Here is a 17010-nt window from a genome sequence, read left to right as displayed (position 1 = left end):
GTAACAGAGTCCTGTTTTGAGATGAGAAATGTCACCCTGTATATGAAGCTTTGAGCACTTTTCACACTGTCATGGACATCCAGATCAAGATGTGGAGCAGGCGGCTAAATATATGAGTGTGTAGATGGACTGTTGATCACCTTTGGAATCTTGGAAGCATAAAGAAAACTCATGCTGATATGACAATGAACAAAACCTCCCCTAAATGATTCCAAATAACACCATTATAATCTTTAAAGACAACCACATTATTGACGCACTTTGACTTTTTTCTTTTTTATTCAAGAATTTCATTTTCCTCCTCTGTAAAACTTACTGAATTTCTTTTCAAAGATACATATTATAGAAGTACATGGGGCCAGGCGTGGTGGCTCACTCCTGTAATCCCAGCACTTTGGGAGGCCAAGGCAGGCAGATCACCTGAGGTCTGGAGCTCGAGACCAGCCTGACCAAAATGGAGAAACCCTGTCTCTACTAAAAGTACAAAATTAGCCAGGCGTGGTGGCTTATGCCTCTAATCCCAGCTACTCAGGAGACTGAGGCAGGAGAATCGCTTGAACCCGGGAGGCGGAGGTTGCAGTGAGCTGAGGTCATGCCACTGCACTCCAGCCTGGGCAACAAGAGTGAAACTCCGTCTCAAAAATTAAAAAAAACAAAAGTACATGGACATCTTAGACACTTCATTATTTTTGTTCCTTTCTTCTTCGAACCATCAACTCACAAATTCTTTCTTGTAGATTTTGTGTAGGACAGTGTAGCTGCTATTCATTAGACGACAAATGTCTCTGAAATATTCCATATTAAAGACTCAGACTCATTGAACCCAGGAAATCAATTGGCTCCAAGTCAAGGACTGATTATTTTGTAAATGCTAGTTTACGAAGGCCATAAATACACTAGCTGGTTGAAGACATCCAAAGATATTCAGAAAAGATGAGTACGCCTGACTCCCATATCCACCCTCATGAGAGCATTCTGCACAGCATGGTCTGTTCCATTGACCGGTGCTCTCAACCAGAAGCTACATGTGATCAGCTGTTGCATGAAACTCATAATTGTGTTTTTCTCTATCTTTTCCTTGGGTTTTTGGCAGTGTCTCAGGAAAAAAAAAAGCTTATGACCCTTTCATTGGAGCCGCAGAACTTTCTTAGAATCCATCACAAGCAAAATAGTCTCAGGCCTGAAAGGCCAATTCATCTCTGAACCAGGAAACTGGAGAAATTTAGGTGAATGATTCCCCTGATACTTACCTCAATTACCCTGATAACGTTTCTCAGTGTTCAACTTTTGTAAAGTTCTGTCTTCTGGCTGAATGAAGACTGCTTTCGAGATCACAGTATTGGAGTAAAAATTAAAAACTAATTTGAATAACAACCTCTAATGTTATGTACATTGAAGTGTTTATGGATTAAGTGTACTGATGTCTGCAACTTCTTTGAATGCACCAAAAAATAACAATAGCAGCAGTAATAATAGAAATGACAACAAAGTGAACTAGTAGATGAATAGAGAGATGGATAAATGGATTGATATATGACAAAGCAAATACAGCAAAATGTTAATTGTAGAATCCAGATGGTAGTGTATTGGTGCTTTGACTTTTTTTTTTAACTTTTCTATATTTTGAAATGTTTCATGACACAATCTTAGGAAAAATATAATTTGAGTCACCGTGGGAATCAGGACTAGAAGGATTCCAAAACATTATACCCCTTTGTCTACTTTCTTTGCTTCCAACTCTAGCACCTTGTACACAGTAAATGAAGTGACTCTCTGTTGAATTGAGCTGTTAAACTAAATTCCAAGTTGCAAGATCACTTCCAAAGCTGGCAGGATGCTTCCAGAGTATGAGTTGGTGATTTATTTCTGTGAGGGCCAGATAGTAAGTATTTGAGACTTTGTGAGCATACAATCTCTGTCTCAACTACTCAACTCTGCCATTGTAGACTGAAAGCAGACATAGACAACACTTGACAGTTTTCCAAGTAGAGGGTACCATCAATGCAAAGGCCGTGGGGCAGGAATAGTGGCTGTGTTCCAATAAATTTTATTCACAAAAACTCATGGAGCTCATAGTTCGCCAACTCCATGTAGACCACAAATACTTACCTTCCACTAGAAAAATAGGAGTAAGATTGACAAAATGCCAACAGTCTATGTAAAGCTTTCATGGGTGACAGGACAGGACATAGGTGATAACAAAAAGAAACAACAAACATTTTTGTGTCTACCTCCACCTCCTACTCACCCATTTCCTTTCATAAAAAACAGGGCAGTTCGTTCTGGCACTGAACCTGAGGTTTGATATGCAAGCACCCTTAGGAGAGGTGGCATGTTAATCTTCAATTCTAGTAAGCGTGAATAATTCACATCAGATCCCAACTTTCAAGCAGATTATTTTAGCACCAGAAGGAATACATGCAGGAGGTAATGGAGTGATGCCCCTAAAAAAGAGATGCCCATGAGTAAAGTTCAAACTGCAGAGATAAGCTGTTGGAGCCCTTGTGGTCTTACTCTTTAGTGAGGAGAGACAAATAATAAAGGTAATAAATACGTAAATTACGTATTATGCTCTAAGGTGATGAGTCCTGTAGAAGAAAGAAAAAATAGAGCAGAGGAAGGGAGATTGGAGTGCTGGGTGGAGGGCGAGGCTGTGATATTAAACAGGGTGGTCTGCGTAGGGCTATTAGGAAGATGCCACTAGAAGCAGAACCTGGAAATGAGGACATGAGCCAGTCAGATATCTGGGGCAGTTTGCCAAGCAGAGGATACTGCCAATGCAATGGCCCTGGAGCAGATGTTGCTCAGAATATTGGAGGAATAGAAAAGATGCCAGTTTTAGGAGTGGTAAGATGAAGTAGACTAATCATGTGATGATGTTAGAGACAGTCCTAGGGGACCAGAACAGGGGGGACAAGTGAAGAGTTCAGACTGGAGAAGTGCTAAGATGTGACTTACATTTGAAGAATCACTCTGGCCCCTCAGTGGAGAATAGACTGCAGGGGCAAGAGTGTAAGAAGAGCCTGGCGACTAGTACAGTATTCCCCCGGGAGTGGTGGCAACTCAGACCAGTAGGTGGCAGTAGAGGTATTGAAAAGTGGCCAAACAGGGTACATTTGATGATAGCGCTAACCTTATTTCATGAAGGATTGAAGGTTTGGTGCAAGGGAAGGGTAAAAATTAAGGATGACTCCATATTCTTTAGCCAGAGCAACTGGAAGGGGAGAGTTCCTATTAGCTGAGAAGAGGAAGACTGTAGGAAAAACTAGTTTTGGGGTAGGGGTGTGAATCAGGAGGTCAGCTTTGGACAAGTTTTGACATATATATCAGATATCCCAAGTACAGATGGACAAGTTGACGGTCAAACATGAGTCTAGAATTCAGGGAAGAGGTCCTGGCTGCCATAAGCATATAGATGATGTTTAAAGCCATGAGTCAAGTGAATTTTTTAAAGTGAGAGAAAAATACAGGTCAGCCACAAGCCAGAAGGACTCTGATGATCTCATTTTCTTTCTTCCTCTCTCTCTCTCTCTCTCTCTCTCTCTCTCTCTCTCTCTCTCTCTCTCTCTGACAATGGATTCTACCAGGTTCTTTTTTATTTTAAAAATGTAAGCACAAGTAAACAGGCTTGTTCACATCATGAAGTCAAATTATCCCATGCCATGTCCCTTTAGTTGTTGCCTGCTAAAGGCTTGCATGAACAAGCTTTGGAGAAAATTCCTAAAATTCTGAATAAAGATGACAATGCAGAGTATAATTTGAGTAATGAAGTCATATTATCGAAATAGTAGATTGCCAAAAGTTAGGATGTAACGAAACTCATGGAAAATACAGAGCTAAAGAAATGGTCAGGAGAAGTAGCGGAGGAAATGAATGAATAGAATAAGTAAATAAATCTGTGACATTTTGCCTTAGAGGAAACCACTCCTCCCAGCTGCCCTTGGGTGTTTTATGCCCCAAGAAGGGATGGAAATCCCAAGAGATTGTGCCCAGGTGTTTCCACAGTTATACCAACTATATTAGTCCATTTTCATACTGCTATGAATAAATACTCAAGACTGAGTAATTTATAAAGAAAAAGAGGTTTAATGGACTCACAGTTCCATATGACTTGAGAGGCCTCAAAATCATGGTGGAAGGTGAAAGAGGAACAAAGGCATGTCTTACCTGGTGGCAAGCAAGAGTGCGTGTGCAGGGGAACTGCCCTTTATAAAACCATCAGATCTGGTGAGACTTATTCACTATCATGAGGACAGCACGGTAAAAACACCCACTCCCATCACTCAATTACCTCCCACTAGGTCCCTCCCACAACATGTGAGGATTATGGGAACTACAATTCAAGATGAGATTTGGGTGAGGACACAGCCAAACCATATCACCAACTCCTCCTTCCCCTGCCCTAAGTTTACTTTTTATTCTAGAATCGAACTTTTGCCATATTACCATATATAAGTTGTGAAGTAAATACCAATCGCCATGTGGAAAAGGGAATTAATTAGCAGAGTGTAGAATTAATTTATTTGGCCAGGTTGTTATGCTACTGTTGCCCTGCTTCACCCTTAATTTTTTGAATGACTACCTACTATATTCCTAAAGAATAGAGAGCTATTTGGAATCCATCAGTGACTTTAATTTGCTATTAGAATGTAAGTTACACTCTTTTGAATTCTTGTGAAGGACTCCTTGCCCTTCCCAAAATTCCAGTTTCCAAACTGAAATATTAAAAAATATTTCTGCAAGTTATTTTTCCCACACTCTACTGTAATTAAACCATTACTTGTGGCTCCCCCACCCACACACATACACATAAGCCCCTTGAAGATGTGGGCTGCTTCTCTTCTGTTTGCTCTTGTGTCTCTAGGCCCTCACGGAATGCTCAGCACATGGCAGGTTCTCAAATAAGACCTGACTGAACAAATTAATAGAAATGATGCTAATTCCATGTACACTCAAAAGAATACCTCTTTGAAAGTCAGTAGCTTCACTCTCTTCTGCCAACCCAAGACTTCTTCACATCATAGATACTTACAAATAAGTTACAGTAAGCAACAATTTATAAGTAAACACAGTGTGTCAATGCATGGCAAAAGGATGATTACTTCTCTTGGCTATCCGTAGCAGGACATAAAATATGCCCTTAGATTTATTACAAAAGGCCAGTCAGTATGCACCAGAGAAAATGGTGGAATGGGGGAAGCCAAAAGTTGTGAGTCTGTCATAATGATGTCAAGTGACACACTTTTTCATTGCGATCAGGGTGTACCATACCTTAGAAAAAACAATCTATTTTCCATTTCTGGATGTCTTAATAATTTAAAATATATAAATAAGCTCCTTTTCCATCATATGAACTGTTCTTACGTATTCTCTGGCCTTCCTTTGTCCAAATGTTGAGTTGAAGTTTTCATTGCATATTCTCTGTGCGCTTTGGCATTACCTAATGGTTTCCTGGCTCGTGTGAGAGAAGTCAGCGTCAGCAGTCGGGTTTTGCCGAGATATTTTCTTGTCCTTTCCAGCACAGAGCTCTACAAACAAAGGCAGGGTTATCACATGTACCCGAGAGCTGCCTGGGAAAAGCGGGAGCTATAGTTATCAAAATTTTAACCTTTATGAAGTATGCTTTTGTCTCCGTTTTTGTTGCGTTCAATCAGATCAACAAGTGTTGGCTAAGTGTTGAGCGTGGTTTCCTGTGGGATTGTGTAAGGCTCTGTAGGACAATAAATGTGTTGGGGGCACTGAGTAATGTAGCCATTTCTGACCCGGCAGCCAGGAAAATGTGAAACAATTTGCTTCTGGAAACAGGACAGCTGGGGCTGTGTTCCTGCAAGAGCAGACCAACCACCACGGCGGACCCAGGCAAGCACGGAACAAGCCGAGATGGTGCGTTTAAGCGGCAGGTGGCTACTCAGTGTCATATACTATGGGGAAAATAGGTTTGGTTCCCGGTGTTGTGGGGCCTGAAGTTACAAACTTTGGGAAGCTCACTTTAAGAAAAATAGTACAACATTTTGAATATGAAATTACTAGGGCTTCCTCTGGGACTTTAGATGGGACCAGGTAATTTGGAGGCCAACGGCTGAAACTGCTATAATTTCACTGTAAAAATTCACTCCTTGCTCAAAATCTCAGTTAGGGAAGCTATCAGGTTGTGTACATATCACCACCAGTTCTATCTAACTTTGTGCTGTATTCTCTGCTAATTTTCTCCATCCTCTTCTTTAGGTATTGCCTTTCCACAGCTTTTCATATTGGCCTCATAACTGCTTACAAAGAGACATAGAAGTGTTCCTTGTACCTTCTTTACCTGTGTTTTTATGATGTTACTTTAGCTACAAATATTTGCTCTTAGGTTCCTGAGGTCTCCCTAAATCAAGTGCTTTATGTATTTTAGATGGAGATAGACAGATGGGAGGGAGGTGAACCATACAGTTGTACTCACATCCATATAATTTTAAAAGATTTTGTGGGCCACAATGATTTCATTGGATTTGTAAAGGAGTACAACTTTGTGGTTCATATAAGTGCTTCTCAAACTTTCCTGTGCACATGGATAGCCTGGAGATCTTGCTAAAATGAAGATTTGGCTGTGCGAGGTCTCAGGTGGGAAATGAGAGTCTGCATGTCTAATGAACGCCCGGATGATGCAAGTGCACGGACCACACTTTGAGTCACATCCAAGTATTTATTTGTAGGACATATGTGGCACAGATACACAGTCAATAAGGGGCTGGTTCAACCTCATTTTATGGTAACTCGTCTCAAGCTGGAAAGTCTGCTACAAACCTGCTATGGACTGGTGTTGACATGACAATACATGAGAAGGTCTTCCTGCCTCCCATTATCTCCTATCCACAGGAGCTGGGGACAGAGGGATGGGAAGTAAAATTTTATCATTAAGGATCATTATCATTTCATTGTCTTTAGTTTTTTAACTTTGCTATGGTCTTTTTTAAAACTTTGCCTATGGAGCAATGAGAAGGGACATAAGTTTTTAGGACACCTACTAGGGTGTTGGGCATTAGGCTGCCATCTTCTCGACTACTCTTAACCTTTCGAAGTGGTTATTGTTTCACTGCCTTTACAGATGGGGAAGCTGAGGTTTAGCTGGGTTAAGTAACATGACAGGTTGCACAGAGACAGAGCAGGGATTCGAACCCAGCTCGGTGCTTTCACTCACGCCAACCTGCATCACATAAGCAGTGTAACATGTTTAATTCAGCATGAGATGCTAGCTCATGGATTTATTGCTTTTTGCTTTTCTCCTAAGGAAGGTGCCCAGAGAGAGTGCCCTAGGCAGAGGAGAGGGAGCAGAAAGAAAGAGGGTAGTGAAAAGAGGAAAAGACTTAGAAAAGCTCTATGGGACACTGAAGATTAATCTCACACCTAAAGCAAAACTTAGCTCCAAAAGGACTAGCATTAAGATTCTTGCCTTTGTGAGAAAATGATCTTCCCAAAGTGTCTGGTTTTTATACACTCATTTTGGATCAATTAAGGTGTGATGCTCCAAGATGCTGAGAATTTGACTGTCAATGTTAAAAGATTTCTGTCCATATCATGCCAAGATCAACTTTAACTTTCCCTCTCCTGAATAACATCATGGGAAATAAGGATCTGTCAGGTTCTGTGAAGCCAGTATTTGTCTTTGGCCAGCATCATAAGACTTTTGGAACCACTTTACTTGATTATCAGTCAAACATTTTGTTCTTGTTTAAACTTACCATCACATTTTGTTCAGTTATTTAGCAGGAAGATAAGCAGACCTGGCATTTGGGCAAATATTTGAAGATCAAGTTTGTCACAGGGCCCTCCAGTTTCCCTTCCAGATCCTGCCCCACTTGGAGCATCTTCCCTTTCTTTCCCACCCTTCCTGCTCTACTGCCTTCCCACCACATGTATTATTTTAACATCTTGATACCTCCCAAAATCTTTAGCTACATGGCATGTAAAGTAAGAGAGGATAACTAAACCAAGTCAAAGGGTAAGGAATTGCTATCCTTATCTCTGAATTTTAAAGGATAAATCTTTAAAGGCACCACGCTGAGCCAGTGAGGGAATACACTTCCTGGTTGAGGGAACTATCCAATGGACATTTAACTAGATAACCCTATCTCCCTTGGTATCCTGTCTCCTGCTCCTCTTCTGTACCACTGAGAATTTATTCCAACTTTTGAGGTTGTATGTTCTTACCTATTTTCAAAATGTGGCTTCAAATTTTGTTATTTAACACTGCCTTTCAGCAGGAGATTCCTATTGAAAGATTATAGGTAACATCGTTCTGATATATCCAATAAAATGTCTCTTGCACGGGTCTGTTAAGACTCAAATTCATGGGTAGTTTCACCAAACTATGTCCCTTAGCAAAGCAGTAGTATGTTTGGCTGAACACATAGATATCTCCTACTCTGTTTACTGCCATCGGTGGAGTGGACGTTGTACAGGTATGACACCTGAAGCTGGCTCCCAGGGCCATGCCTCTTAGATCACTTGTTAATGGTACTGGCTAAGTCACTTAGGCTGCTGGGGCTCAGTGTTACATCTGTAAAATGACTTCTAAGTTTCCTATAAGGTTTGACATCCTATGACCGCCTTCCTTTATTTAGGTTAGAGCAGTCTCTGGTTTAGGAGGGTCGCACAGCAGGCATGTCCTTCTCTAGCATTAGAATCATGGTCACGAATATGGGCTGTGGAGTTAGACTGCCAGGATTCAAATCCAGCTCCACCCACTAGCAGTGTGAGCTGGGCAATTTATTTATCTATTGCAGCTCCGTAAGCTATAAGCAGGGAATGATGTTACAACTTACTCTATAAGGTGACTGTGTCACAACCTACCCCATGGGCTGGGAGTATCCCAAAATATCCCATAGAGTGTGTGTGTTCTGGCCTACCCCATAAGGTGGAGGTGTCATGACCTACCCCATGGAGGACTTGTGACCAGTAAACTCTAAACAGCCTGGCACATAGTGAGCCCTCCTTAAGCAGTGGCTAGGATCATTATCACAAAATCACTCTCGTCCTTCAAAGTCTAATTTCAATGTGCTTCCTTCTAAAATACCTTACTTGGTTACCTTAAGAAAAAAAAAAACAGCTTTGTCTTCCTTGGACCTTTCATAGCAAAGTGAATGGACTCTACTCTAGCACCTACATGTTTTTCCCCATCTTTTCTTTTTTAAAACATAGTTGGTACCCACAATGTGCCAAATACTTTCACACAAGGTTTCTCATTTAACTCCCTTAAAGTAAGAGAGTCGTTACCTATCTCATTTTACAGATCAGAAAACTGAAGGTTAGTGCAAGGGAGGAGTTTGGCCAGGGTGACACGGTTTACAAATGACAATTCTGTAACCTCCTCCATGCCTTCCAAGTTTGCCACCCCACAGCAATCTTGCATATTAATTAGTTATGCAGCCTATCTCTCAAACTTGTTCATCATCACTCAGGGCCACGGACAGCTGATCTTTATTTCTGGAACCAGTCGTTCAATGTTGGACACACTGTGGGTTCAAAATCAAGCGTGTCAAATAGAACTGCCGACTTGAACTTCTTACTCTCATGACATCGTTTCCTTATAAATCCTAAAAAACTATAGTGATTACAAGTCATGTTAATTTAACACACACCTTTTATGTATGTAAGAGGTTATCTAATGGCTGCTGGCTTCCTTATAGGAAATACTATATTGATTTCTGCCAGGTTTTTGTGTCTCCTCTGTGCCGTAATCGCTTCCTAGTTTCATCTGTTTATGAAAATAGGCAGCCTGGGCTATTTGGTAAGCAAATTGATAGGTCTATTTATTCTATGTGGGTGGTAATATGAGAGTCCACCCAAATCCCACTAGCTCCTCTATGGAAATAGATTTCTTTTTAATACTGACTGGGTTTAGGATCTCATTTTACTATAAAAGGTTTTTTGTTTCACCTTCCCAACTGAATTTTCCTTAAATAAGCATAAGAAGAGCAGGGTTTGCTAGTTGTTGACAGGCATTTGACTTAACAGTGAGCCCTGTTTATTTATTGTCAAAATATGAGGGGGGGGAAGATACTGCATTTCTAAAAAGTAATCATCAGCAACTATCCAACTATCCTTCTATATCAAGAGAGACCACAGAAATGTTTTCAAATTAGAATTTAGGCCATGTAGAGGAGAAAGGAGAAGTATAAGGAAGGGACAGAAATAAATAGAAGGAGAAAGGCAAGTCCAAGCCTAAGCAGAAACCACATGTTTTATCTTAGAAGAAACTGATCTGGAAATGAAAAAAAGTTTGAGTCATCAAGACGGGGTCCTTCAAGATTGTTAGGAAGCCTCAGTAGCCCAGCTTAGGGAGTGGAGCTTTGAAGGACTGTTCCTCTTGGATGGGTGCCTCAAAAATCTGTAGCTTCAGGTGTTTGTTACGCGAGAACAACATATTACAGACTCAAGTGCACAGTATGTGAACCCATCTTTGAGAAAATAAGCATATGCACATAAATATTTGAAAAGAAAAACATCTAGAGATGTGCTGTGTTTTTCTTTTCCCTGTCTGTAGCTCTTGGCTTTATAGAATAAACATATATTGCATATGAATCTTAAAGTGAAAGCAAAAAAATGTATAAAGGGCAGGATTTTGAAATGAATAATTATGTTGAAATTTCACAAGTTATATTTCATCAGATGTAACAACGCTTGTAAACCCCTGGAGGTTTACTGGAGAAGGTGCTTGAGGGCTCAATACCTTCCTTTTTACTCAATGTTCTTCCTTTCACTATATAGAGGCAACTTTGTGAATTTGTCAGTGGTCTCTATGACTCATCTTATTAATTTTTTATATAAAATTCCAAAAATTCTCACCTTTAGTGTCATGCACGTAAAAGTTTTCTTTTTCTTTTCTTTTTCTTTTTCTTTTTCTTTCTTTCTTTCTTTTTTTTCTTTTAGGAGACATGGTCTCACTCTGTCGCCCAGGCTGGAGTGCACTGGCGTGATCCTCCCATCTCAACCTCCCTAGTAGCTGGGACTACAGGTACATGCCACCATGTCTGCTAATTTGTTAGAAACATTTTCTAGGGACAGGATCTCACTATGTTTCCCAGGCTGGTCTCAAACTCCTGACCTCAAGCAATCCTCCCTCCTCAGCCTCCTAATGTGCAATGTGCTGGGATTACAGGCATGAGACATTGTGCCCTGCCTAGGTGTGAAAGTTCTATAGACAGAAAAATATGTATATCAGCACGTAGTACTGGGAAAGACTGAATAGCTCCTTGGACATTGGGATTTTTACATTTTTTAAAAAATTTATTTATTATTATTATACTTTAAGTTCTAGGGTACATGTGCATAATGTGCAAGTTTGTTACATATGTATACTTGTGCCATGTTGGTGTGCTGCACCCATCAACTCGTCAGCACCCATCAACTCGTCATTTACATCAGGTATAACTCCCAGTGCAATCCCTCCCCCCTCCCCCCTCCCCATGATAGGCCCCGGTGTGTGATGTTCCCCTTCCTGAGTCCAAGTGATCTCATTGTTCAGTTCCCACCTGTGAGTGAGAACATGCGGTGTTTGGTTTTCTGTTCTTGTGATAGTTTGCTAAGAATGATGGTTTCCAGCTGCATCCATGTCCCTACAAAGGACACAAACTCATCCTTTTTTATGGCTGCATAGTATTCCATGGTGTATATGTGCCACATTTTCTTAATCCAACCTGTCACTGATGGACATTTGGGTTGATTCCAAGTCTTTGCTATTGTGAATAGTGCCACAATAAACATACGTGTGCATGTGTCTTTATAGCAGCATGATTTATAATCCTTTGGGTATATACCCAGCAATGGGATGGCTGGGTCATATGGTACATCTAGTTCTAGATCCTTGAGGAATCGCCATACTATTTTGCATAATGGTTGAACTAGTTTACAATCCCACCAACAGTGTAAAAGTGTTCCTATTTCTCCACATCCTCTCCAGCACCTGTTGTTTCCTGACTTTTTAATGATCGCCATTCTAACTGGTGTGAGATGGTATCTCATTGTGGTTTTGATTTGCATTTCTCTGATGGCCAGTGATGATGAGCATTTTTTCATGTGTCTGTTGGCTGTATGAATGTCTTCTTTTGAGAAATGTCTGTTCATATCCTTTGCCCACTTTTTGATGGAGTTGTTTGTTTTTTTTCTTGTAAATTTGTTTGAGTTCTTTGTAGGTTCTGGATATTAGCCCTTTGTCAGATGAGTAGATTGCAAAAATTTTCTCCCATTCTGTAGGTTGCCTGTTCACTCTGATGGTAGTTTCTTTTGCTGTGCAGAAGCTCTTTAGTTTAATGAGATTCCATTTGTCAATTTTGGCTTTTGCTGCCGTTGCTTTTGGTGTTTTAGACATGAAGTCTTTGCCCATGCCTATGTCCTGAATGGTACTACCTAGGTTTTCCTCTAGGATTTTTATGGTATTAGGTCTAACATTTAAGTCTCTAATCCATCTTGAATTAATTTTCGTATAAGGAGTAAGGAAAGGATCCAGTTTCAGCTTTCTACTTACGGCTAGCCAATTTTCCCAGCACCATTTATTAAATAGGGAATCCTTTCCCCATTTCTTGTTTCTCTCAGGTTTGTCAAAGATCAGATGGCTGTAGATGTGTGGTATTATTTCTGAGGACTCTGTTCTGTTCCATTGGTCTATATCTCTGTTTTGGTACCAGTACCATGCTGTTTTGGTGACTGTAGCCTTGTAGTATAGTTTGAAGTCAGGTAGCGTGATGCCTCCAGCTTTGTTCTTTTGACTTAGGATTGTCTTGGAGATGCGGGCTCTTTTTTGGTTCCATATGAACTTTAAAGCAGTTTTTTCCAATTCTGTGAAGAAACTCATTGGTAGCTTGATGGGGATGGCATTGAATCTATAAATTACCTTGGGCAGTATGGCCATTTTCACGATATTGATTCTTCCTATCCATGAGCATGGTATGTTCTTCCATTTGTTTGTGTCCTCTTTTATTTCACTGAGCAGTGGTTTGTAGTTCTCCTTGAAGAGGTCCTTTACATCCCTTGTAAGTTGGATTCCTAGGTATTTTATTCTCTTTGAAGCAATTGTGAATGGAAGTTCATTCATGATTTGGCTCTCTGTTTGTCTGTTACTGGTGTATAAGAATGCTTGTGATTTTTGCACATTCATTTTGTATCCTGAGACTTTGCTGAAGTTGCTTATCAGCTTAAGGAGATTTTGGGCTGAGACAATGGGGTTTTCTAAATATACAATCATGTCATCTGCAAAGAGGGACAATTTGACTTCTTCTTTTCCTAACTGAATACCCTTGATTTCTTTCTCTTGCCTGATTGCCCTAGCCAGAATTTCCAACACTATGTTGAATAGGAGTGGTGAGAGAGGGCATCCCTGTGTTGTGCCAGTTTTCAAAGGGAATTTTTCCAGTTTTTGCCCATTCAGTATGATATTGGCTGTGGGTTTGTCATAAATAGCTCTTATTATTTTGAGGTACGTTCCATCAATACCGAATTTATTGAGCGTTTTAGCATGAAGGGCTGTTGAATTTTGTCCAAAGCCTTTTCTGCATCTATTGAGATAATCATGTGGTTCTTGTCTTTGGTTCTGTTTATATGCTGGATTATGTTTATTGATTTGCGAATGTTGAACCAGCCTTGCATCCCAGGGATGAAGCCCACTTGATCATGGTGGATAAGCTTTTTGATGTGCTGCTGAATCCGGTTTGCTAGTATTTTATTGAGGATTTTTGCATCGATGTTCATCAGGGATATTGGTCTAAAATTCTCTTTTTTTGTTGTGTCTCTGCCAGGCTTTGGTATCAGGATGATGTTGGCCTCATAAAATGAGTTAGGGAGGATTCCCTCTTTTTCTATTGATTGGAATAGTTTCAGAAGGAATGGTACCAGTTCCTCCTTGTACCTCTGGTAGAATTCAGCTGTGAATCCATCTGGTCCTGGACTTTTTTTGGTTGGTAGGCTATTAATTATTGCCTCAATTTCAGAGCCTGCTATTGGTCTATTCAGGGATTCAACTTCTTCCTGGTTTAGTCTTGGAAGAGTGTAAGTGTCCAGGAAATTATCCATTTCTTCTAGATTTTCCAGTTTATTTGCGTAGAGGTGTTTATAGTATTCTCTGATGGTAGTTTGTATTTCTGTGGGGTCGGTGGTGATATCCCCTTTATCATTTTTAATTGCGTCGATTTGATTCTTCTCTCTTTTCTTCTTTATTAGTCTTGCTAGTGGTCTGTCAATTTTGTTGATCTTTTCAAAAAACCAACTCCTGGATTCATTGATTTTTTGGAGGGTTTTTTGTGTCTCTATCTCCTTCAGTTCTGCTCTGATCTTAGTTATTTCCTGCCTTCTGCTAGCTTTCGAATGTGTTTGCTCTTGCTTCTCTAGTTCTTTTAATTGCGATGTTAGAGTGTCAATTTTAGATCTTTCCTGCTTTCTCTTGTGGGCATTTAGTGCTATAAATTTCCCTCTACACACTGCTTTAAATGTGTCCCAGAGATTCTGGTATGTTGTATCTTTGTTCTCATTGGTTTCAAAGAACATCTTTATTTCTGCCTTCATTTCGTTATGTACCCAGTAGCCATTCAGGAGCAGGTTGTTCGGGATTTTTACATTTTTAAAACAGTGTTGTTAATGTCACAAATTGATTCAGCATCTAAAAAAATTAAAAAGTAAATTTTCTATTCAACTAATCAGATCCATTTAATTAGCACTCTGCTTTGAGGAATGATATTTCAGCTGTGGATATAAAAAATTGGCAAGAGTTTTCACAGCTTTCTCCTTCTGCCTCATTAGTAAAATATAGAAATATAAAAGGCAAAAGTACCCTACGACTATGTGCAGTGTGATATTGCCTCCCCAAAGGAGGCTTTCACTCAAAAAAAGTAGACCCTCATGGTTTCTATAAGTCTCCGAGCAAATTCTCTTCTGGCCACAGACTTTGGGTGTAGAAAATAAGCTTATCGGGGCAGGTGGATATGTAGAGTTCACAATGGAAGCAGAGATAAAAGGAAGGCATGCTACCTACCTCCATAGGCTCTACTATACCCTGATCTCTGCCCTGTCTTTGATCACTGGACAAAGAAACCAGTGACCATTGCAAATAGCACCCATTGTACTCAGAAGAAACCCATTCTACTTTTGTGAAAGAATTATCCTTTTTAAATAGCTAAAACAATATCCCAAGCAAAAAGTAACCAAGACTTTATTATATTGAATGGATAAGGTTTCCACTACTTCTGTCTAAAAATCAAATAATGCCCTTGGAGGACAGTTTAGGAATTAATAAATAATCTTTTGTTCTATGTAGTAAATAATAAAAGCTGGTTTTCTTAATTCCACTTTGAGAGTTGTGTGGTCTATGTTAGGAGGAAAGCAGGCTGGAGTCAACCATGGTTTATTCAATGCCAGGCTGTACTTCTTAGTCTCCCTTTCATTTCACTCTCTGCCATAGTGGGTCCATCATACTCCCAGGCCAGTGAGAAGTGCCCTCTAGTGATTGGATGGGTTCACTTGGCACCCACCTCCATGCAGACAGAGCAATGCCTGTGTGGGTGCTTCCTGATCAAGACTGATAAGTGGAATGCAAATATCTTCTTTTGAATGCATGACCCTGGCATAGCCAGAGGGAATATGAGTGATGGTGCCTCAAAGCAGTAACTTTCTGCTTAGAGCTTGAGAGTTAAAGGTAAGGACCACACGTATACTTCGGCTCTAGCGAGTCTAAGGTGAGTAAAGCCTTCAGATTATCAGTAAAGAAAGATCTTAACTATTGGGCATGTGAATTCAAATAACAATGCAATTTCGCAAAGCAAAGAAGAACATAAGGAAGTTTGTCTCTCTGGTCTACTGCTCAACATTGTTACTTTTCATGATCAGACCTGATATCAGACTGAGGGATGAAGTAACTGTCTTAGTAGAAGTAGAAAATGAATGCATTTATTTTTCAGAAATAGCTTAAGTTTTAATGTTTTACATGATTTTGGAATAAAAAGGAAGGGTCTTTTTACTTTGTAAATGTACTCATTTTTTCAGTTCTTTTAAATCTCTTTTGATAGCATCTGTTATTGCGCCCTCATACATTTTCCTCATTTTATCTTATCTTAGGCATTCACTTTGATTTTAAATTCTCATAGATATTGAAAATTATACCTGTGTAATTTATGTTAAATATCTGGTCATGATCAGGGGCTGCAGGTGTTATTTACAATAATGTCAGTGTCTCATAGTGGTTTGGGTAATTTGGTCAAATTACTGGCCATTACTTCATAAATTGTGAGCTGTCTGGAGTTAAATTTTTTAAAGTTTTATTATATCCAATTCAATTCAACCAACACGTATAGAATGTTTAAAGAGTAAGGAACATTTTGATAAGGTGGTCTGGAGAATGAGGCAAAGATGATGAATTTATTATCCACAGTAGGAGGAGTCAAATGTATAAAGTGTTTTTTAAAAATCAGCATATTTATAAAATCCGAAGCAAAGGCAGCAGAAAAACTGTAGCTATTGTGTAATTTATTCTATAATCCTAAGTCAGTCTCATTTTTTTAAAATTAGCATTTGTATTATCCCTTAATAGGAAATAGTTGAGGAAAAGATATGAAGGTTAAAGAGAACTTACCTAGATGCTGCAAATACTCATTTTAATTATTTATTTTGTTTAGGATGATAATATGGATACAAAATCTATTCTAGAAGAACTTCTTCTCAAAAGGTCACAGCAAAAGAAGAAAATGTCACCAAATAATTACAAAGAACGGCTTTTTGTTTTGACCAAAACAAACCTTTCCTACTATGAATATGACAAAATGGTGAGACATCATGTGTTCCATTGTTTTTATACTATTTATTACTTTTCCTAAGTCTCCACAACGTACTTGATCATAACGAAAGAATATCAGGTTTCTTAGCGTACACAGTGAAGAGCCACTTCTATCCACTTATCACATGACCTTTTCTTAATGAAAGTATAATGAATTCAAGATAAAGGATTTTAAAACATTAGTTAACTTTACTAAGGCAAATTATAACTTTAGA

General features: G+C 39.4%; 1 protein-coding gene across 6 annotated transcripts in view; it reads left to right on the top strand.

The window, feature by feature from the left end:
• The first annotated feature begins 5522 nt into the window (after positions 1–5522).
• BMX (BMX non-receptor tyrosine kinase) overlaps positions 5523–17010 on the top strand; it is a 58062-nt gene continuing 46574 nt past the window's right edge. For 5 of the 6 annotated variants that reach the window (XM_021932409.2, XM_021932410.2, XM_017954095.3 and 2 more), the window contains exons 1-2: positions 5523–5883; positions 16638–16784. In XM_021932409.2, coding sequence (XP_021788101.1) covers positions 5881–5883; positions 16638–16784 — 150 coding nt within the window. In that variant the 5' untranslated portion in view covers positions 5523–5880. Of the gene's footprint in view, positions 5901–16637; positions 16785–17010 lie in introns of all 6 variants that reach the window. The other variant, XM_021932408.2, reaches the window with a different exon arrangement.

The sequence above is a fragment of the Papio anubis genome, chromosome X (assembly GCF_008728515.1).
Source record: "Papio anubis isolate 15944 chromosome X, Panubis1.0, whole genome shotgun sequence".
Taxonomy (NCBI): domain Eukaryota; kingdom Metazoa; phylum Chordata; class Mammalia; order Primates; family Cercopithecidae; genus Papio; species Papio anubis.
This window is presented reverse-complemented; position numbering and strand designations above follow the sequence as displayed.